Genomic DNA, 22,608 nt, shown 5'->3' with positions numbered 1-22,608 from the left:
TTCCGAAGAAGTCTAGAACCAATTAGGGATCTGAACTTCATGGCCAATGAAGTGAAGTATTTTCAGCTTTCAAGACACAGTTAATAAATAAATGGTATCAACTAGTTAACGAAGTGATGCCGTATATATAATCGACATTTGTTACGTAACCTTCTGTTAACTTCGCTTTCGTGCATTGCACAGCGGGATTTTGTCGTAACTTGTTTGTATTTTTATTAGATTGCTGATGATAATTTCTGTGAGATGACCGTGACTTGATCTCCTATGTACTAGACAGTGTGATGATCTAAGACTCCAAGGTTCGGCAGAGAAACGTGACGACGCGCATAGCAGAGCTCCAATGACACGATTGAATTTTAGATACATCTCACGAAAAAACTTTCACTTCTGTTCTGTTGGTCTGACTCTACAAAGAGCAATCTAATGTATATATACGTATATAGATCGTTTGTCACGTTATATCATACGGTAAGCTTTTCGCTATGTGACTCTGAAGAAATACGCGAATAACAACTGTTGTAATACAATCGAACCGGACCAAACTGGCACTTTTTTCCCCTTCATTTGTAGCGCACGTCCTTGATTCCGTTGAGCATCCCAGCATGATCCAACAGTTGAGGACCATTAAAATAAAGAAACAGAAAAAAAACGAACGTAATGCAGCTCAACACGATGGAAATACGCCAGCGCAATATTCACGACGAAACAAAAAAGTGAAAACGCGACGACGACGTCGAAAAACCATCAAAATTTCTCTTTCTCGCCAGTCAGTTCTTCACCTGGATAGAGTACGGACTTAGCGGAAGGGACCATGGGAAGACCGAATGGGTTGATTTTTGTTGTTCTGTTTTTTAGTAGGACATCAGCTCACCTGCTCCTGACGACAGTGTCTTGCTAAAGTAGCACCTATGCATTGAACCCTCATGGGTTTGTTTAGCTGCTGCTGTTCGCCCTGGTTTCCGGCACCACCTGGCCCGACAGATTGTGAGACCGCCACCAGTCCTGATAAGAGAAACATCATCTCATCAAAGCAGTCGACGTTCGGTATGTATACAGGCCAGTGTTTTATTGGACTTCGTTTCCAAACGAGCGACGATCCGCGATCAAATTGTTTTAGTGGATTGTATCCTACCTGTTGGCGTGTGAAGTGTCGAGGCTTGACATTGGGGGAATCGAGTGCCAGTACAGGGTCGTTTTTTATGTGGTCATTCGCAAAACATTAGCGTCCGTCGAGCTTGACTGTTGCGGCTGTCTGTGCATGCATGATGGGCTGGTGATACCTTGAACGAAAAACAAGTCTTGTTTCATCGAGTTTTTCGCTATTGAGTTCGATAATTGTCCAGTCGTCGAGATCCACTCGGCTGAAATGGCCGAGTCCAAACTTTTGTCCTCCTACCTATGAGTGTTGTACAAGCGCATTTCCGCACGGAATATTGTCTCTTCTTTTTTCGCTCACGGAGAGGTGTTCCCCCCCCCCTTTTGTATCCGTCTAGGAATACAGCATGTTGCGATTAGGTAAGTTTTCACCTTATTGATGGTTCTAAAAATTGAAGATTTTCCGAGAAAAGTGCCAAAAAAGAAATCTAAAAACGAACTCGGCGTCCTGATTAGCTGGCGCGATATAAACTGATCGCCAATTGTTCGCCCATTTCCTTGCTGGACGCGATAAGGTTTCTATATAAAGACGACTTCCCTTCAGCTTTTTTTTTTTTTGCTTTCGCGTTCGCAACAGGTTGCGAGAACAAGTACCGCGGGAGTACTGTCGAGAACCAGTCGTCATTTTAGGGACTATTTCTTTGTTATTGTTTTGACATTCATCACATTGTCATTTTCTCCTGGTCGTGGTCGACACAATGGACTTTCAAACACAAGTTGGCTACGCAAGAGTAGTTTCCTCGTCATTCAAGGCATTCAGCCGCATTCTCTCATTTCTTGTAATGGAAAATGAAAACACAGAGAGAGCCCCGGGCAATGGGTGAAAGTGAAACTACAGCAATTAATTGTCTTCCGACTGTCCGTCATGGGGTTCCAGTCGCGTCACAAAAAAATCAATTCAGACTAACTATAGAGAGCGATTACTATACAACTCAAGGAGCCCGGGGATTTTCTTTCTATTCTTGTTTTCTTTAATCGGTCTTTACAGAGCTGCTGGGCTTTGCCGATTTTTCAAATAGACTAACCGCGCTAATAAAAACAAGAGAATTGAAAGTTGCCATTTTGATTGCGCGATTTCGCCTCATATTGGCAGAGCTATATACTTTTCGCAAGTGATCCGCTTGGCTGTAGTTTGTTGTTCAGTTGAGATATGGCCAACTCATTGTGTTGTTTTAGAAATATTTGGTCGGGATATCCCCGAAAAGAACTTTCACGAAATGCATGGTGAAACCTTTTGTCGTCAACAAGGATTAAAGGCCAGAAATGACTTCAACTATAATTCATGTGTATATATACTGAGTAGTTTATTAGGATGTCACAATCTGTGGAGATTTCGGCATCACGATGAAGTGAGTAATAATTATATTATTATTATATCCGGAATGTCATTTTGTCCCTGCTAATTCCCACAGTAGTAGTTGCCGAGTCATCGTGAGACGAATGTCAACGCTGGGAAGTACACGAGTTTCTTTTTCCGTGGCATGGATTATGCATGATTTGGCCGAACCTCTCCTAACCAGCTAATCTTAAACTAACTAGCTAATGCCAATAAAGAGTAATGCCCAAGTTGGGGAGAATAGAGAGTCAAAGTTACAGAGGAAGACTGCGAGGGGGAAAGGGGAAAACAGTGTAGTTGCCTTTTGATGGCCTTCAGCCATGCAAGACGGGTCACCTTCACCGGCCCTGCTGCATTGCCACTGGTGTATAGTTGCACCTGCCCCGTAAAATCAGTCGGCTGTTACGCGGCGAGACAGTATATACGGCACTCATCGCGTTTTTATTATTCGTGGTATTACACAAAAGATTAATTAGATTCCAACAGCAATCGACTGCCGTTTTCAGGATTCGGCCAGAATAGCGGAAAACTGGTCTCGTGATACAGGACAGATAATATACACTCGGATGCATTGTCTTGTGTGCCAGCCATTTATAATAGAAATAATATAATAGAGAAAATTCGCTCGCTATTGTGTTATTTATTCGTGACCTATAAGATACCTAAATAGATTATTGGTTTAGATCGGGGGCAATCAAGAATGAAAATCACCTGTTCGTGTCACTTTTACTTTCCAATGTTGGATAGTTCATAGAAAGGCGTTTCATTTGTCTCTGACGTGAAAGAAAAAGTTTTCGTGAATTATTATCTCTATCGCGTTTCTTTTTTCAGCTGTAATTCCCTTTTCCACCGATCCCGAAATGAGATATAGATGAGATAGACGTCAGCTGGATCGATAGCGGACGACTAAATGAGTAGAGAATAATTCCTTCTCCCAACCTAGTTTACTACTGAAGTTCCATTGCAAAATGAATTTTACAAAGAAAAACAAATTATCTTGTGTTCATATTATAATAAGAAGAAATGACTCGTAGATCCGTGAAGCAGTCTGCTGGAAGCATCTCCAGGTGAGAACCTTTAAATAGAAAAAGGTAGCCAAGCACGGAACTGCTCGGGAAAAGCATTTAGCTGCGATAATAAACGAAGCGAGCAATTCGTTTGTGGGCTACCAGAGTAGATTGCTATTTAATGGACTTTATTGTTTGGGTGTGTTGCCCTGAGATAGTTGCTACATACACACTGGTCTGCTGTGTGTGTGCGGCCGGTGTTAAATAAGCTGAAGGTCTTGCAATACACCATTAACTCTGAACGGAGCACAATATTTGCTTCATCTGAAGATATTAAAAAGTGTGTTAGTGGACAATCAGACGACCTAGTGTATATGTGTATATGTCTAAAGCTAATAGCCAAAGGGTTTCTCTTGCGGTTAAGACTTGACGACGTTTGCTGCTGGTGGGACCTTGAGTGACGACTTAGTTTTATACCGATGCCAAATCGATTAGCATTATAACAAAAGGAGGTGTCATCTGTGGACGTGTCAAACGGCCGGACCACAAGATGCGCACCTTGAAAAAAAGAAACACAATTGAAAAGCAGAAACGGCCAGTCGAACAATCGGAAAATATACGAACAAAACGATCTTGACTTGGTTCACGCGATTTGTCCGAACACGACAAGGAGACGACCGTCCCACTCGTTCATTTCACGAAAGCGGACCGCGCGGGAAAATGAAAGATTCTGAGGGAAAAATCGCTCACGATTGTTCGAGTCGCTTCCCTGCCGTGTGTGACTAGTGAATAAGGCGAGCTAGTCTTTCGTGAGATGTGATTGTTTTAGCCCGCCGAGAACCGCAATATAGGCAAACAAACAGGAAGGACCTCGATGTGATAACGATCGTCAATGGATCAGCTCCCAAGTGTTTGCCTGCCGAGCGAGCTGCATTTTACACAGTCCCGACACTGCAGCTGGCTGCTAGTCGAAGAGATCCGATATAACTGATTACGACAATAAGGAAACCATGGTAACCCGCCTTCCGCGAATCCGTGTATATATCTCCGCCAATGTATAATGCTCCTTGTTGGCAAGTTTCTATTGTCTGGCCATGCGTCGAGTCACTCAAGCAGTTAATTATATATAATATAGTATAACTTTGCCGAGTTCGCCGGGTGTATAGTAGTGTTTCACCGTTGTGCTTTTTTGGATTCGTTATCGTTATCGTTAATCGTTATTTTTTCAATTTTTCATTCGTTTCGTTCTTCGTTTCGTTAATTTAAACGTGTCGCATTTTTCTCTTTTTGCGACCGTTATCGTTTACCTTAAAATTTTTTTTTAGAACCTAGTTTTCTAAGGCCTGTTTGGCCAAATGATGTAGCGAAAATAATGACCTAATTCCTCGCTAGGGGATCGCTAGTAGGTGGTCATCCCAAAATTGAAAATTCCAAATTTTGAGGGAAAAAAAGTTTCCCCTGGTGGTCAAAAAATTTGAAATCTCTACGGTTTTGATACGAAAAATTTAGCAAGAAATTAACGAAAACAACGAAAAAAACAGCCATTTCGTTATCGTTAACGAAAAAAACGAGCATTTTCCAAAAAAGTCGATAACGAGGCTCGTTAATACGTTATTTTCGTTGTCGTTATTAAAACGAGTGAAACACTAGTGTATAGTTTTTGGCTCTTGTCCAAAAAAGTTTGTACGATTTTGAGGGAAAACATGGCAGTTGAGCGAATCCTTGCCGAACTTGCTCTCTTTAATGAGTTTCTTTTTTTCCCCACCGCTGCTGCTGCTGCCGAAAGCGAAATGAAGAAAAGTGAACGTTGGCCCAGGACGGCGGATCGATAGGTCGTAACAACTGCGACTGTTAATTGTATAGTGCCGATTGTTCGAGATCGAACAATGATCGAAACGATCGTGAGATTGTGTCAACAGTGTAATTCCGTGTTGAGACAAGCGGAAAAGGGGGGGGGTGATTTGAAGGAAAGGGAACTTGACGAGGACCAGTGGGGGGGGAACCTACTTTCCACCAAGAACTTCCTCAAAAACCACCTGTTCCGCCCAACGTTATATTACATTTAGAGGAAGAGGAGACTTGAAAGGCCGGGCCAAGGGCTGACCAATCCCATTGCCGCCTACCTTGTTTACTTCTTCTCAAAGAAAAAGAAAAAAAAGGTTCGTTGTTTTTTTTTCTATAACCAGCCAGGTGAATATAGACTCGAGCGTCAGTCGTGTCCGTACGTTTTGTCTATCCACACACAACTGCCGGCCACCCTCCTTCCGCTCGAAATTCAGCCGCAGGAGTTGAGCCACCTTTTCCGGCCAGTGCTGCTGCTGCTGCCGGTGTATAATTGAGGTTCTCATTCGGATGTGTGAGCAGCACATTGCTGCCAGCACTTTGTTGCAACGCGACGACCGACCGACCGGATTATTCTTTTAACAAGGTGCTGCTGACATCAGCCGATTCTCAAAAAGTTTCTCTCTCTGCGGATTATTGCGTACACAAATATTCCTTGGAAACACGTTCGTCCTGCACAATGGAGGTGAGTTAAAACCGGAACTCGGTGATTCATAAAATAGTCTCAAGTACTACTGCAGCAGTGATGATGACGATGATGACTTGGCTTCAATTGATTCTATAACAACGTCCAGTCGAGAGTCATTCCTGGAAGTCGTTTGGGGGGAATACACGCGCTTGATGAATTGTTACCTGGATATTGTCAAGGAAGCAATTTATTAAAAATGAAGACATCAAAGAGAGAGAAGACCCTCTCGTTTTTGCCTTTGTTCTTCCATTACATTACCGGCCGGTGCGAATTTCGGTTGTTTCGTAACAGTAATTGATAGCCAGCGCATATTTTATTTGCATTGTGCGGTTTCGTCATCATCATGACAAATAACTGTCTAGCTACATTTACCGAAATATAAGGGCGAACACTTTGGCTTTCAAACTCCACGTGAAAACGTCTCACCTTTAATTGATCTCCGCCCCAGAGAAAAGTGGGAATATAGTTTTGCACTAAGCTATTTGCGTCTACACTCGCGAAACCGTTCAAGTATATAGCGCATCGTCGCAGCACAATGTGTGTAGGATATGCATAGGGACGTTTGAAATCACTGCGAGCGTTTGTTCCGTGTGTTATTTTCACTTTTGTCTGATTTCGAGTGCGATCTCTCGGCAACAAACTCGCAGCGCGTGAATAGGAAACTGATGGCGCCATGACGTCTGAGTTTCCGCACGTGTTTTGCCAAAAATGTTCTAAACGATACTCAGTTATCCTCTCCCAACAATCACATGCACTCGAGTGCAATCATTCCTAGCATTGCTCCACCAGAACTTGGCGGTATTTGAACTTCTGCTCAAAACCGGTTAGGTAAGAAGGTGGCATCAACCGAAAGGGATAAATCATCTCCGTGTACACCTGCGTTCACATTTCTGCGGGATCAATTGTCACCCGAATATGTGGGAAAAACGCCATTTTTCTCTGTGAATGGGACGTCAATGTCAGTGCGGGTTCGAGAAAGTGAAAAGAAGGAAAACAAATTACGAGAAGGGCTAAAAAAGCAGGATAGGGTAAGTGAAGAAGACAGGTATAAAGCCTGAGAAATGAGGAAAAGTAGGTCGACTACAATAAGTCTAGAAGGAAGCAAATAACAATCTAAAGGAAGCGAAAGGGGAAAAATAGAACTTGGTACGTAGAGCGCGCCCAATGGGTCAGGAGGGTTGTGAGAGAAAGGAAACGGCCACCACCACCACCGTACGCAGCAGGCAGCAGTAAGCAGACAACTCGCTATACAATTGAACTAGTGTACAGGAAAGATCTACAGGTGACTGCTGGGTATAGCAAAGACAGATCGCCTGAGGTCATCGGAAACAGCTGGGCAAGTTTTTCATTCCCAAAGCAAAAATTTGCTCCGTATCGTAGAAAAGGACCTTATACACTCGTCCCTATTGGATTCATCGCATCAAACATAATTGAGCTTTGATGTGCCATTGTCTCTGCCCAAATGCAGACTGCATGACCTCCGTGTGTTGTGCGTCTACCATCCGAGCAGCTGGTTTGATGATGATATTATGAAGCGGGTTGATGAAACAGCGTCAACAAAGTAAAAGATGCAACACAACAGCCGCGACGACAAAGGGCGGAATCCCCCTTGAGCGACATTACCAAGCCGCAGTCTGGCGTAAAAGTAAATTCTATATGGATCGATAATTCGCCAATGTTCGTCGTCTTCTATTGATTTTGTTAAATGCGCCTGTTGCCCTTCGACGGGGGATGGAAAGGGAAGGAGCCGGACTTGGCAACGCGTCAACCAGTTGAGGAAGAACGCAGCGGGAGAAATGCGGGACGGACGTACGGATTCCCGTCTTTATCATTTCAGCGTCCATTCGGAATGCAATCATGCGAAAAGAATATGAACAGCAGCAGCAGCAGCAGTAGGGATTGTGTTCCGTCTATCACAAGATGGGGGGGGCGGGCATTAAAGAGGAGGAAGATGAGGATAGCCAGAAATTCAATCGTGTCATTCGATGTCGATGGGATATACGGAATGGCATTTTCCTCCCTTTCATCTGTGTCTTCGCCACTGTATAGAGAATATTGTGACTGTTGACTGGCAGGGAATTCCAATTCGGAGTCCTCTTAGTCGCCAGCAATTTCTCGGCCAATGACATTTCCTCCTGCTGGCCAAAGTGATTGGGTTGCTATATATACGCGTACGTACGAGTTTCTGCTGTTATATGACGAGGGCTTATAATCCAGCATCGAAGGAATCAAGGAATCCCGTTCAGTTGCTTGCCAGTTGCCATCTTCAGCTCGCCCTGCTTTACGTGGAAACGTGAATCTTCCTGTTGAATGCGAGAGGTTAAACCGATATGATCCATCAACATCTAGAAAAATACTACTTTTCGTGCATAATAAGCTTATTGTTTTCTAGCGCTGTTTCGTTCTTACATCGAGACTCTATATATTGATCTGTTGACAAACTAGTAGACGGATATTTGTGAGTTGCTTTATATGATAAGAGATAACATATTCCCCGGTATACTATAACAAGGTATCAAACATGCCTGTTTGCGTTGACAAGTTTGCCTCGTTTCCTCCGTTGAAGAGTTTCGGTCTCTTTTGGATCCAGCCGGGGGAAAAAAGGAAAGATCGTCAAGACCAACCACTTGACGTCTACATACAAGGATTCTTCCTTGTCCAATAACATCATCCAACAAAATATATATCAGTCGTTTCTTTAAAACTATTGGCCTACAGCAATGTATCGACCAGACTCTTGCTGGGTTGTTGTTGTTCTTATATTCCCTTGCAGTGCGGCCGAGCCGGCCATAGTTGTAATTCAATTTGCGGCTTTTGGATTCTCCGGGATTTACTTGTTGACTTGGCTTGTTTTCAGGGACCTCTTTTCTGTGTTTTTATTCTGTCTATACTCTCTTTTGACAATCGCCAAAGTTTATAGCCTGTCCGTTTTTTGTTTTCTTGTGTGTTTTTCAATTTCGCGGAATATCCAGCAGGGTTTTAACCCTCTCATCGTGAGTCAACGGTCATCGAAGGACGGTCGCCATGCTCAAGTGGATTGCACAAAAGGGGAACAATCCCCGCTCTGCTTCGCCGTCTAGGTCTAATAAGACTCCCGATAGCATTCACGACACTAGTCCTTGGCTTACAGACGATCCCTTGGCGACGATCAACGTCAACACCATCTTGGATATCAACCGGAAATCGGGGGCGTCCAGGCGAAAATCCAAACCGGACCAAGTGTACTCGGTTACCAGGTATAGAGGGGAGCATTTAAATCATTCCTTGTACGTATAATGTTTTTAAAAGAGACCCGTCCATTTTTTTTGTTGGTTTTATTCTTGTGTGATATTGATCGTTTAGGATGAACCCGCTGTTTGTCGACACGCCCAAAGAAATGCTGCCGACAAATTTAAGCGAAGGTGAGAAAAGATTAATGGACGACAGCCGATCGTCCAACCGGAGCGAGCAGTGCCAGACGCCCAGTTCGTCGGGTTACGAGAGCGCCGACCCGGTGAAGCGTCTCGGCAACACGACGTCGAATCATAAGAATCAGCCGGTAGTTCAGCAGCGACATCAGCGTCACCACCAGCAACACCTCGTCGAGCTGAGCCCGGCCAGTGATTACAGACGTCAATTCGTATTAGGACCACGGCTCGATCGATCGTCTCCACCGAGGAAATTGACGCCTGATGTCGCCACCGCAGCCGCTCCTGATGGCCCCATACGGATCGGCAAAGCCAATCTGCTTCATCACAACTCGCACTACGTAACCCGGATCCACATGCATCCGCCCCCCGCTAAGGACATAACCAGCAGCAGCAGCGCCGATGAAGCGTCCAAGCAAAAGGCCGTCGACGACGAATGGGAGAAATACGAGCAGAGTCACACCGGTGATTTTTTGAATGTTTCCAGCAAGATTCCGCATCCCGTTTGGCCGGCTAATAATCCTACAGTTCAGCGCAACAATGCCTCCGTCGCCACTTCGGCCATTGTCCAGCAAAACGAAAATTACGTGACGAAAATTCTGATCGCCCCACGGACGGTCGAGAAGAACAAGGACCAAGGCCAGCAGCCCGAGGCTTTCGATTCGATCGTAACGGATTCCCTGCTCGTCATGACGAGTTATGATGACGGCCAATCGATCGACGATTCGACTCCGGAGCAGATCGTAACGCCCGAATCAGCTGCTGAGCTCTCGGAAATACGTCAACTAAGCCAAACTATTAGCCAAAGTCGGGTGGTGGCCACCGTGTCCCGCGCCCTGAGCAAAAGCGGATCGGCCAGCTCGGAAACGTCGTACCCGACGACTCCGTCCAGCAAGAATACCGAGATGGCCAGTTCGACTGCTTCTTCCGCTTCTTCTTCTTCTTCTTCTTCTGTCGGTGGGTCAATTGCCAGACGAATTTCAATGATGAAGGAGCGCTGGGACAAAAGTTCTCGTCGCCGCTTGTTGACGGAAAGCGACGACGACGATCCGGCGTTCCTTACCCGCCGACTGGATCACGTCTACATCCCCCAGAACGGTGATGTCAATTTTTCCGTCCAGCCAAGAAACAATTCCAACGTTGGCGACTTGCCTTTCTCTTACCTTGCCGGTGTTTACCATCCGGCGACCATCACCGAAGAAGTGACGGCCAACGACAGTCAAGTCCACGCCGTGATCGTGCCATCCGACCGGATGCCTCTCTCTCATTACGATCCGTTTGAACAGGATCGACAGTCCAATTCGTCGTCCCGTTCGTCCGGGTCGAGGCGGGTCACATTTTCGGCTGACACGGTCGACAACGAGCAGTCCACTAAATCAACAAACTCCACGGCAAGTGGAAGCAGTGCCGGAAGCATCACCGGAAGCACCGCCAGTGATAAAACAACGTCTAACCATTGTCCAAACATCATGGAAGAGTTGAAGCTCAATCCGCATTACTTACCGCACCGCTACCAGCCCGCGTCTGGCAGCGCTAGCGACGTCCTCTGCTCTGGCGGCCGTTTGGCTGGCTATTACTCTTACAATTTACAAGCGCAATTAGACAACTACAAGTAATTATAAAAGACGGGCGCATCTATTGATTGTTCCCTGTCGTTAACCCTTTTTATTCGCCGTTTCGCCAGTGCCAAGGGACAGGCGGAAAAAGTGTCCACATGGGAGCATTATCATGGCCAGGATGTTTCGCCTTCCAGCAGCAAGCAACCGACGGGCCCTTATTCGCCGGTCCGGCCATCGTCATCTGGCACTGTCCGATTGGATCCTTACAATAATTTACAGTTCCATCCGAATTACGGCGCCGCCGCCTGTCAAGTAAGTCAAAGAGCGTCACAATCTCATCTGTCTTTCTTTTATTTCGCTTCGTTTTATTGCCGCCCAGACGGGCCGGCCATCTGCGCCCGCTGGTGCACCAGCCAAAACTTTTCTCAATGTCCGGTTTATAGAATTTTCATTCCCCCCCTTGTGAGAGGAGTGACCCCGACCTGACTTGCTGGGTTGATTGATTTCCATTTGCTCCATTGTTCGCTATTCCCTTTTTCTATACAAGGTGAACCGTTGATGAAGCCCATCTCGTCTTCTTGTTGCCTACGTGGGAGTCGTAATAACAAAATTTTTCTGAAAAGAAAACGAATTGAATTGAACTAGGCGCTATATGGATGAAGAGTAGATCACACGGGTTTTTCTACGTTTTCCCGCCCGCTATACTCGGGAAAATGAGATTTTTTTTCTTTCTTCTTGATCGCCCGGTTGTTGTTGAGGAACGTGCAAAAAGCCGTTGGCCATCGATCAATTTCATCTTGTCTCTCTCTTCCCCCTTCTTCATTTTATAACCCCCCTATATGTAGTAAGTCCCTTTTGTCCTCTACGTGTGTGACAAACGGCAAGGAAACAAACACAATCGGAGTTGATGAATTACTCGAGACGCGCTGTTCTCTCGGTTGTGTGTTACGATCGAGTAAATCCCCTCACTCGCTCTAATTGGTGTGTCAGTCCTCGGAACATCTCACTCATCTCCGCCTTTACATTATGTTGTTCTCTTTTCTTCTTCTTCTCCTACTTCTTCTTCTTCTTCTTCGCTTATATTTGCAATTGCGTCGTGTATTATTCGCCCCTATTATCCGACTTTTACAGACGAGCAAAGGCCCCCCCCCCCCCCGCTGGGACAAGATCTCAGTGCCTATTATTTCATAGACGCGTCTCTATATGGATATAACGAGGTGTCATGTGTAGTTCCGTCGTCTCCTTATGTTCGAGTTATCATGTCGTTTGTTCTCCTAATCTGCCTCTCTTTCTTTGTTCGTTCGCTCAGTTCGCCTTCCACGTCTTTTTTATTCCATCTCCTCAGTTTTTCTCTACCCCCTCCCCCCACCCCAACCCCCCGACTGCGCTGTGCAGCGCTCGAGTTCGTTCCTCCTCTTATGGCAGCAGCCGAAATCTGCTTCACTTCATCGCCCTTCATCTTACATCCGCTTTAGTGTCGTGTTTACTCAACACTCCACGTCTCTCTCCTTTTGTCGTGTAATGATGGGCGACGGACGGGATGATTTTCTCAAATAGCGGGAGCCACCGACGATATAATAGCAGCAGCAGCAGCTCGACTTTGTTCAATTCTATAAACATTACGACCTTGCCTGCGCTAAGCTGCTATCGTCACCTCTTTCGTGATGATTGGCTGTTTGTTGGTATAGTACTCTTCCGCAGTGTCGGCCGGACTCGATCAACTTTCCATTTTCTTTTCTTTTTTCTAACTTTGCGCTTCTCCCGTAATATCAGTTTCATTTCTTACATCATTTTCTCCTTGAGCGTCTTTTTTTTCTTGATTCACATAAATATCGGTAACGAGTTCTGGGTGAGAGGGAAAGTGACGTGGAAATTTAAAATTGGTGCAATAAGCTCGGTCGGGAAAAGTGAAACCGACTGGCTGGAATTGACAGTGAAGAAAGAAAAAATTGGAGGAACTGAAAGAGAAAATGGAAGAGCGGCCGGAAGTGACTTTGAAATATTATAGTTAAGAGGCTATGTTGGATTTCTAGGTACACACAGTAAACCGACATATGTATGTGTCTCCTCTCTAAAAAGAAATATAATCAAGCTACGGGACAGGTGTTGGCGTGGTCACTCATCCGTTTTGGCTGGCAAGAATAAAAAAAGAAAAAAAGACAAAAGAATCGTCGAGTTTCGACCGCAGCCGGAACTTGAGGAACTTAAATAATTTTACTTTTTTTCTCCTTCCTTCCCAATTTTTGATGACCGTGAATTACGGACACGCACAGCTGCCCACCAACTCGAGTGTGTATAGTAAAGACTATAACTAGAAGATCTCCGCCATCAGTTTCTGAAATATTTTCCATCTTATTCACCACATCTTGCGAGCAGAGAGAACACGGAAATTGCCATTGTTAAAAAGATTCTTCTAACCGAATGATGAGTCGTGTAGGGTTCAGCCAACCACCCGGAAAAAAAATAATAATATTCCCCCGAATTTATCGATTTTGAATTCACATCGACGACGAAGAAGATGAAGCAACTCAGCTCCTAACTCTCTCCTTATAGAAAACTCCGTGTGAGTTGAGGTTATTAGACTTTTCTCACCCAGAGTTCTTTTTTTAAGACGTCCTTGGTCGTTCCTCGTGAACGGACTGCGCACTAACGCCGCGTGTTGTCCAATTTTTGTTGTGTGTCGGCCAGCGAGAAGAAAAAGAATTCCCATTTTATTTTTCTGACTGGAAATTATAGAAATAGCTATTTTCTTCTCCCTCCGTTTCTCTCTGCGCTGGACTCTGTGGGTGATGTCCGTTACGGTCGGATGATGCGACCGGTCGGCCACGCATCGCATGTGACTTTGAGCGGATCCAGTTGAGCGAACCCCTTTTTTTCACGTTCACTCACGCCGTGTTTCCTTTCCGAGAAATAGTACATGGAAGATGTCAGACATGTAGGATGGGATAGAATCTGACGCGCGCGGTTCGCAATCAACTTATATAACATGCGTCTGCTGCTGCTGGCTCTTCAACTTTTGTGTTCGGCCCTGTTGTTGTTGTTGTTGTCCGTTTCCGGTGTCTGCCGCCCGGCAAGAGAAATGAGAACAACCAACAGCCAAGAAGTGGAAGTCAGTGGGAGACCATATAATAGGATGCGTTGGTCGCCATTATTCGTCCGTGACAAGTTGCTGTTCTATTATGCACTCGGGCTTTTAAACTTGGTGGGCGAACGGCATATGGAAAGTAAATTTTCGTTTTCCATTGAACGGCGGGATAGTTGTCACGTTCCGAGGATTGCCACCGGTCGAGAGTCGGCAGACTTGCATTCCGGGTTACGCAACATCCGGATGTTGTTGTTGGGTCCAGCAGCATCATGCAGCACGGGTGGAGATTTCCGACGTGCTAGTTCTTTGACATCCATTGATCGAAGCGGAGTTCACTGTCCATCTTCCGTGTCTTATCCTCTTTTCACGGAACGGCGCCAGACTCTTTCCGACGTGCGTCACGCTGCCCGAACAATCTCTGCAAATCTTTGCAGGTCTGGCAGCAGCAGCTGCTGTCAATTGGCGTTAAATGTGCAGTCCGATTTGGGACACGGCGCACTCAAATGAGACTGAGTCGCCCATCAAAATCAGCCAATTGTATTTTGTCGCATCCAGCAAAAGCTCCGCGCTCCATACGCTCACGTGTAGACACTTTTGCCTGCTGCGATCCTCTCAAACGAATAAGCGGCTGTCTGACGCATCACACTCACGTCACCTATAAATCTCTGCATTTCTGTTATTGCTTTTTTTTTTCATCTTTTTTCTCTCCCCCGGCACTCCGGCAGGCTCAAAATCTGTTTGATGAAGAAATTGCTTGTTATATCTAACTCGCTCTCCGGGTCTATAAACGCAATAATCACCATCAGTCGGGATCGATGGCCGTATATTTCGAAAGACAACACGTCAACTGCTGAAATGAACGAGGTGCCAAAGGAAGAAAAAAGGAGCCACCATCCATCAAACGGGGAAAAGAGGCTGGAGCTCTTTTCTATCTCCCAGCGTAATCAGCAGACACGCATCCGCAATCAAAGTTGAAGCCGGAGAAAGTAGTAGTAGTAGTAGTAGAAGTAGTACCGGGCGCTATATGCACACACTCGGGCGTCCGACTCTTTGTGCCTGTTCGATCGGATTAACTTTGTGAGAGCAGCAGCAGAAACTGCCTTGGCTGGCCCGTGTTGTATCTGCGTATAAGCTCTAAGCTCTTCTCCGGCGGGCTTTGACAGCGACGGTACATTTATAAATAAGAGAATCTACGCGCGCAGAGATGGCAGAGCTCGCGCTTTATTTATAAGCTCGAGAAGAAGTAAATAGCTGGTTGACTTGTATGTATCTAGCCTTTACTAATCAATACACGCAGCCCCCAAATATTGGGAGTGCTGATAAAATAACGTCAATAGCGCCAGACTGGATATGACGCAATAACCTTTTCTTCTTTTTTGGTCCTTTCCCCCTTTTCTCCGGGCCGACACTTTCAAGTTTATAGGGCGGCACGTGTCGGATGCGGATTATAGACGCAGTATACATTTATACATTTATACTTATTTCTTTTTTGTTATGTCTACACTGTATACAGCACTGCAGTTGATGTTTTATGCGTCAAGTGAATTCGTTATTACGTTGCCATTCTTTCGAATAATTGAGCATTAAAAATCAAATCCCAACGACATTTTCTCCGTATGTCTAACTATTTTGTTGTTTTCTTTTCGAATGGCAGGAAAGGTCAATTTGCGTGGACTTTACTCTAGACGGCGTGGAAGAGGCTCTGCTTCAGCGTCGCTCCGATAGCCACAAACTTCGTCGCCGGATCTGCTGTTGTTTTCTGCTTTTGCTCTGCCTGGTCGTCCTGGTCATCGTCGTCATCGTCATTTCGCTCTATCTTTCCCAGGGTCAGCGCATCTTTGGCTCCGTGTAGAAAACAGCTGGCCGGACTTGTATCCGGCTCCGCGCAATCTGCAACACTGAAAACCTCTTCATCCACGCGCCCGTCAAATCTAATGTCCGCTGCCGATTCTATACGGACCCAAACAGAAGCAACCAGATACCCGCCCTTTTCGGCTAATTCTATTTCGCTGCGCTAGCTGATGGTAAACCCCGTTGAAATCCAAGTGCTTGAAGAAGAGAAGAGAAAAGAAGCAGCTCGAGTGAAATGTGCCTCAATTATATAGTGCGCCAGTGCGTGAGAGTTAAGGCAGTCGCTGTACTTTTTGACTATAAATGTACTCTAGACAGTTGTGGAAGCGATTCGTCTGCTGCTGCCGCATCCGTTTCACTCACCTTGACATCACGACATTATTCGAGCGGCCCATTGTGTCCGAAACCCGGGACGAATGCATATAGCCGGAATCGCGGCGATGCTGCCGGAATAAGAATGAAAACGGATAATGGCGATTATAATATATATTCCGGCCGAAAAGAACAAGTTCCATGCACATGCAGCCCCGCGCGCCCTTGCTTCTGTTATTATTATGATGGGCACGCTGCGCTGCTGTCCCTAGTGGAGGAATCGATTTTCCGATCTATAAGACGAAAATAACGAAAAAAAAAGAGGACGAAAAAAAGTTCGACAACTTTGTAGTCTTCAAATGTATTTTTGTTGCGAAGAGAATAGGCAAAAGAAGACGAACGTCAACGCTTGAAGAGAACCGTTCATGCATATTATACGAGCCCATTTCTCCTGGTTATATCGTATGTAAAGCTGGAATGAATCCCTCGTTTCCCATTGGCTGCATAGTGCCGCGTATGCAGGGCCGGAACAGCAAAAAAAGAAGACGAAAAGGGGCCAGCAGAGACGTTGGTTTCTTCCTTTTTTTTCCTCCCGTTTTTTTGTATATGTAGAAACGAAGAAGAGGGAAAAAGAAGAAGCGAGTTGGTTCATCGTTCCCGCAGCCTGACCATTTTGTACAAGTTGTTAACAATGTGTGTCCTACTCCGCTACTCTTTCTCGCTGCCACTTTTTTATTTTATTTTATTTTATTTTATACATATATGTGTGTGTCTGTGTGTGTGTTCCTTTGACTTGTTTCTTCCATTTCACTTGGATGACGCCTTGTCCTTCCCGGAAAAGACGTCAAGATGAAAAGAAAAATTGGAAAGAGAAAGAAAGAGAAGGGGGGCAAAAAAGAAAGAAAGAGAAGGACAACAACAACGACGGAATATGAAATTGGCGTTTAGGAAGATGACGACGGCGACGACTTGGCCAAGGTCGGCCAAAAACTCTATAAGGTCACATGATCGAGGAGGTACACGAACGAGCAAATCGCGTCATTATACGCGGAAAATGCGCCGTTCCTCCTCATCATTCGGTTATTATGTATTCTTTCTTTCTTTCATTTTCTTCTTCTAATATTATCATTTGGCAAAGTTATATATTCCCGGAATGAAGAGAGAGAGAGAGAGACGAGAGTCGAATATGTAAAGATATATATGTTTATTTGGCTCGTGAACTACACCTTATTATTATTATTAGCCTTGCAAATTTGCGTGCAGCTTTGATCCTATTCTCCCTCACTTCTCCCATTGTGTGCGTTTATATTTCTATTATCTTTCTTCATTTCCCCCCTTCATTCGGGCGCTTCTTCATGCTCTTTTGTTTGGTTTTGTTCCTTGGTTTTTGTTGTGTTTTGTTTCCTTTTTCCCTTTTTCTTTTTGGCTGGCCCTCCTCCCCATCACACTGTTACAAGTTCACGTCGAGAGAGAGAGAAAGAGAGAGAGGAAACATTGGCTCCTACGCGGAGAGGAGAGCTCATCATCAGTTCTGCTGATGAGCCGAGCAACTATTTACGATGAAAAAGAATATAATCTGAACGGATTGTATAAGCCCATCTATGGACAAGAAAGGCGGGCGCGGTTGTGCGGTGAGCTCGTATCGAGCGACCGATTCTCCTATCTATAATGAACGCACCGCCACGACAAAAGAAGAAAAGAAACGAAACGAAACGAAAAGAAAAGATTCAAAAGAAGAAAAGAAGATTGTCTGTCTGCATGGCGGCAACATCATTTGCCACGCAGCTTTCGATTCGTGATTAAAGTTGCCGAACGCCATACAGCAGCAGCAGCCTCATCCGTCAGAATAATATGAGATGGTGTAACTTGATTGAACTCGACTCGAGTGAGCGCTGCCAAGATGGCAAGATGCATCACGATATCACCGTCTATCGTCGTCGTTGCCCTCTCTCCCTGGCTTTTGTGCTCTGCTCAACTATTACCGTCAAAATGAAATGGAAATTGATTTGCCAATAACTGATGATGTTTTACGAGTCCCGCACCGTATAGTATAAGGTATTTAAAAAAAACGACGTGTGAAACGAATCCATTTAAATTTGGCGCTCTCTCTCTCATTCTCCCTCGTCTAATGTTATAATATATTTTCTATTTCGGTCGGGATCTAATCATTTGTTATAATATATCTATTTTTGATTTTGGCTGGCTGGTTTTTCGTACACCGTCACGGAATCGGAGAAAAAGTCAACTTTCATCGACTCCCTTCTTCTTCTTCTTTTTGTTTTTTGGGGCCGTGCTTTTTATCTATGAATGACATGCGGCTAACAATATGGCTTACGTTTGATGTGTGTACATGTCTTATTCAATACATGGCCTTTCAACGCCCGCGACTACGTGAGCCATTGCACATTTCCTCTGTCTCAGCAGCAGCAACTTTTCCTTTTTTGTGTGTGTATTTTTAAGGGAAAATCCAGCGAATTTATTATGCCTGTATAGCAGCATACGTAGACACCATCCAGCGACCGAATGCGTTGTGTATGTACGTAGTAGCTGTATACGAATCAACTATTCCAGGGAGAGCGGGCCATGCTGACTTTTACAAACGAAACAGACGACAAGGGTACGTACAGGCGTATACCGTATATAGTATAGTGTTGGTGGACTAATACTCTACACACGAATATAATAGGCTAGCCACGTTGATCTCGGGCCCTGCTGGAAGCGTTCACTACATAGAAGCTAGGAGGACGGGCGAGCCAGCGTCGCTTATAGCTTATGCTTTGAATCAAGCGTGCCGTGTGCTCCAAGTTGCAAGTCGCAACGGGAGTTCCCAGTGGAACTGCACGCATCACAAGAGGGGGAGATATACTCAACAGCAGCAGCAGCGACGGCACACAGCAGTTGCCGGACGTGTAATATATTGGCGCCTATTGCTGAACTGCGCTGCTGTCATGCCTCTCCCTGATGCATGTTCGTCCGACATCGAAACTGACGGCCAGTTGGCGAAATTATGATACATGCTGTCTATCTTTCTTGAAACTACTGCTGTGCAGCCTATAGTCTCGTTTTCTTTTGGACTAGATTCCTGGCCGGCGCGTATGGCATTATTCTTTACACGCTCCAGTTCAAGTGGCCGCATCAGCCTTTTACGTACCCCCACCGTAGCCTATAAATGGCTGCATACAGCAACAACATATTTTTCTTTTCTCTGCGAACGAGATATCGATGAGTTATGGCTTTGGCCACGTAGCCAAACATCGGGCGCCCTATATTGAAAAAGAAAAAAAGAAAGAGACGGAACGTTTACATAACAACAACCGCCAAGAGTATTTGCGCGAGAATCGATTTCACGACGACGCGTCCTACGTACACTTAACGTCATTAAAATCAATTTAATTATGTGTTCTGGGAAGAGTCAAGTGCAAGCGTCTTATGCAAGAAGACGACATTTATAAATTGGGTCGGCATGAATTAATTAACCTTTGCTTAGCAGATTGCTGGTTGCTGATTTTACAGGCGCCATTGTTTTTCTTCCAACTTCCATTGGCAAATCGAGTGCTGCCGACTCGAGTTGCCTATTCAACGCGGCGAGAGAAATGGCTCATCACATAATAAGAGGCTGCGTGCCATTTTTGTGACGGGATGTAAATTGCGGCTCTTGCCGCACGTGTCAAGAGAACGGCACCGCTCGGTCGTGAGTAGGTGGTGCTCTGGTGCTGTGTGCAGCCTTACAGAGCAGCAGCAGCAGCAGCGCGACGAGCAACCACTACATTATTAGGCGCAAGGTCTTTAATAGATCCTCTTGGCTCCTGGTTTTGGCCTTGCTCCTTTTGCTGCCTCTTCAGATTCTCCCGGCAACCAGCGACCGACGAGACGAAGCAAATTCAATTAAAGAAACAGCAGATGAGATTTCCCCGATCCTGTGACAATTACGTCGTCGCATACCATACAGTTTTTCCTGGATGGCCTTCATCGATGATGAAATATTCTAGATCCTTGCCGACGATAACATATATAGCTATACTACATCACTCGCTTCAGCGTGATTAAATCTCTTTCGACTCTTATTTCCAAGTGCGCCTATAAAATAATCGAAACAAATCAAGTAAACGAAATAGAGTTCACGTTTCATTTTGTATATGCGTAGGTAATATTACGCAACGGCATAGACTTGGATGGTCACTTATAGTTGTGGTCAAGGGAATCAGCTCCTCGAAAAACACATGAGATGTCCTTCCAGCAGTTGGCTCCTTAGCCGTTCGCTGCGGCTGGCAAGAAGTACGACGAGGTCCGGTTGATTATTAATTTCACGTTGGCTGCTGATGTCTCAGTTGCGCGCCCACAACAAACCGCCGACCACTCCAATGACCTTCTCTGTACTCGTTACCCTTATATGCGTGCTGCTCCTATATTATATCGATGCAAATCAAACAAATCCAGTAATTAAAACCGACTCTTTATACAGCCATCCGTCTAGAGATAATCGCCGGAGGCTGTTTCCATCAGACTCAAACGAAGGACAAAATTGAGCGATTCGATGGATTTGGCACCATCACCACCACCAACAGCATCCGAAAAGGCATAGGGGAATAGATTATGTAGGCTACCGTACATAGATGAGCTACAGTTCCCTTTTTTGTATTGATCTAGCTCTCTGTCTCCGTTTAGATATTGGCGGCTCACCGAACACCGCAGATTTCCTTGTAGGGGCCGGGATTTTCGGCCGGCCTCGCCCAAACCATGTACTGCCATTATACACAAGCCGGAGACTCCCCCAATGCCTGCTACACAGCCCAGTGCGTCTCCAACGTGACGCGGGCGGGGAAGGGGCTATATATTTATGTCAGATATCTATGTACATGACGGCTCTAGCCGAGCAGACACACACATCACCAATGCGCTTGCTGCTGCTGTCGTTCCGCCTCTGTGGCTTTGTTATGACGTAGTATCACAGGAGCTGCAACCGCGCGCTTTATATAGATATATACTGTAGATAGATATACTCTACAATACAGTGTCTCTACAGTCTACACAACAGGGACGATATTGTTCAGCTGGTCGGCTCTGCACATCGATATTATATCCACTATTTCTCACGCAACTAGTCGAATATTTCCTCCCCCCCCCCCCCCTTTTTGGCGGGACGAGTTGATTTTCCTGCTTTTGAACGTTGATATTTTCCTGTTCACAGCGTTCACTTGCAGCTCTTAAAGCCGTGTAAGTTTAACGAGTGTCGAGAGAGAGAGAGAGAGAGACTTATTGAAAGTTTTATCATGCGGAGCCATACAGCAGCAACACAGACTGCAGTTCAGCATATCAGCATTTATCCAGGAGCAAGAAAGGAGCGCGGGAGGAGCAGCCCGCCGCTCGACGTTCTTCAACTGTGAAAGCCACAGAGGAGCGGAGGGGGACCTTTCAAACCGGAAAATGGGATATGAAATATTGTGTTTTTAAGATAGGATCCCATACTGCAATAGGAGCTATCAGTATTGTTTTTGTGTGTGTGTCTAGTGAAATACCACGAAAAAAAGTCCGCCAAAGCCACTGCCGAGATCCCAAAAAAAGAAAAGAAAAAGATAGAAAAAGAATCATGAAATAGCTAGACTCTAGAAGGCAGTGTAGCACAGTAGCTTCGTATTATCCGTTTTCTAGCTCTTTCACATTGTATTCACACTGACGGGCTATAATATATAGCCTGGTGCGCTCTTAACTTGTCAAACTTTTGGGCCGCTGGATGTAATATAGGGCAGTGCGGATGCAGTAGCAGCTCTCTCCGTGCTATATAGGTGATGCGCCGTTTATAGCCAAGTGATTTTCTATACAGGCGGAGGCGGCGGACGCGCTTATTTCACGCAGGACATATACCATAGTATTGTCTGTCCGTCCACATCTCGTCTCTGGTCTGCTGCTGTTGCTGCTGCTGCTGCAGGGTATACGTATAGTATATAAGATAATAATATAGCACACGGAGACGAGTTTGTCTAATCGCCAATCAAGAAGTTTAAAGACCAGCGGCCAGCGAAGATATAATCAACGTTAAGTGGGGAGTTGAGCTGATGCTCTTCCTTCTGGTGGTGTTATATGTAAACATTTCGTGAGACATTGAGCTGCATTGCGGGTGTAGTGCACACATACAGCGCAGTCCTGGGGCGGCCGTTGCCGGCACTCTGTGCTACGGTGTATTATGGCCCAGCATGTGCTAAGGTGCCCATTTGTCGTCCCTCTTATCTCCCAACATCATCGCCTGATTTGCCTCTTGATTCCCCTCCTGGCCTCTCTTCACTCACAAATAAACACGACCGCACACACAATGTCGGAGCTGTGCACAGCCAAACGACTGATGGACTCATGTATGGTCCCCTCTCTCAG

At 45.4% G+C, this 22,608-nt stretch overlaps 1 protein-coding gene across 7 annotated transcripts; it reads left to right on the top strand.

Annotated features, from left to right (window-relative positions):
• The first annotated feature begins 766 nt into the window (after positions 1 to 766).
• LOC124196368 (serine-rich adhesin for platelets-like) lies at positions 767 to 18,624 on the top strand. 7 transcript variants are annotated; one of them, XM_046591512.1, is made up of 6 exons: positions 768 to 1,044; positions 5,685 to 6,025; positions 9,004 to 9,264; positions 9,371 to 11,047; positions 11,120 to 11,306; positions 15,734 to 18,624. In XM_046591512.1, the coding sequence occupies exons 3-6, from the start codon at positions 9,053 to 9,055 to the stop codon at positions 15,929 to 15,931; spliced, it is 2,274 nt and encodes a 757-aa protein (XP_046447468.1). In that variant the 5' UTR covers positions 768 to 1,044; positions 5,685 to 6,025; positions 9,004 to 9,052; the 3' UTR covers positions 15,932 to 18,624. The 7 variants fall into 7 exon arrangements, with proteins under 7 accessions (XP_046447625.1, XP_046447841.1, XP_046447554.1 ...); XM_046591446.1 differs by having other exon boundaries at positions 9,001 to 9,264; XM_046591741.1 differs by lacking the exon at positions 768 to 1,044 and adding an exon at positions 1,052 to 1,515 and having other exon boundaries at positions 9,001 to 9,264.
• Positions 18,625 to 22,608: the final 3,984 nt, after the last annotated feature.

Source organism: Daphnia pulex, chromosome 1, assembly GCF_021134715.1.
Source record: "Daphnia pulex isolate KAP4 chromosome 1, ASM2113471v1".
Taxonomy (NCBI): domain Eukaryota; kingdom Metazoa; phylum Arthropoda; class Branchiopoda; order Diplostraca; family Daphniidae; genus Daphnia; species Daphnia pulex.
Note: the sequence above shows the minus strand (reverse complement) of the source record. Positions and strands in the feature narration are given on the sequence as shown.

Coding starts and splice junctions, on each gene's coding strand:
- LOC124196368 (XM_046591669.1), top strand. CDS start 9,053: ATGCTCAAGTGGATTGCACAAAAGGGGAACAATCCCCGCTCTGCTTCG. Junction 9,265..9,370: donor CAAGTGTACTCGGTTACCAG/GTATAGAGGGGA, acceptor TTGATCGTTTAG/GATGAACCCGCTGTTTGTCG. Junction 11,048..11,119: donor GCGCAATTAGACAACTACAA/GTAATTATAAAA, acceptor CCGTTTCGCCAG/TGCCAAGGGACAGGCGGAAA.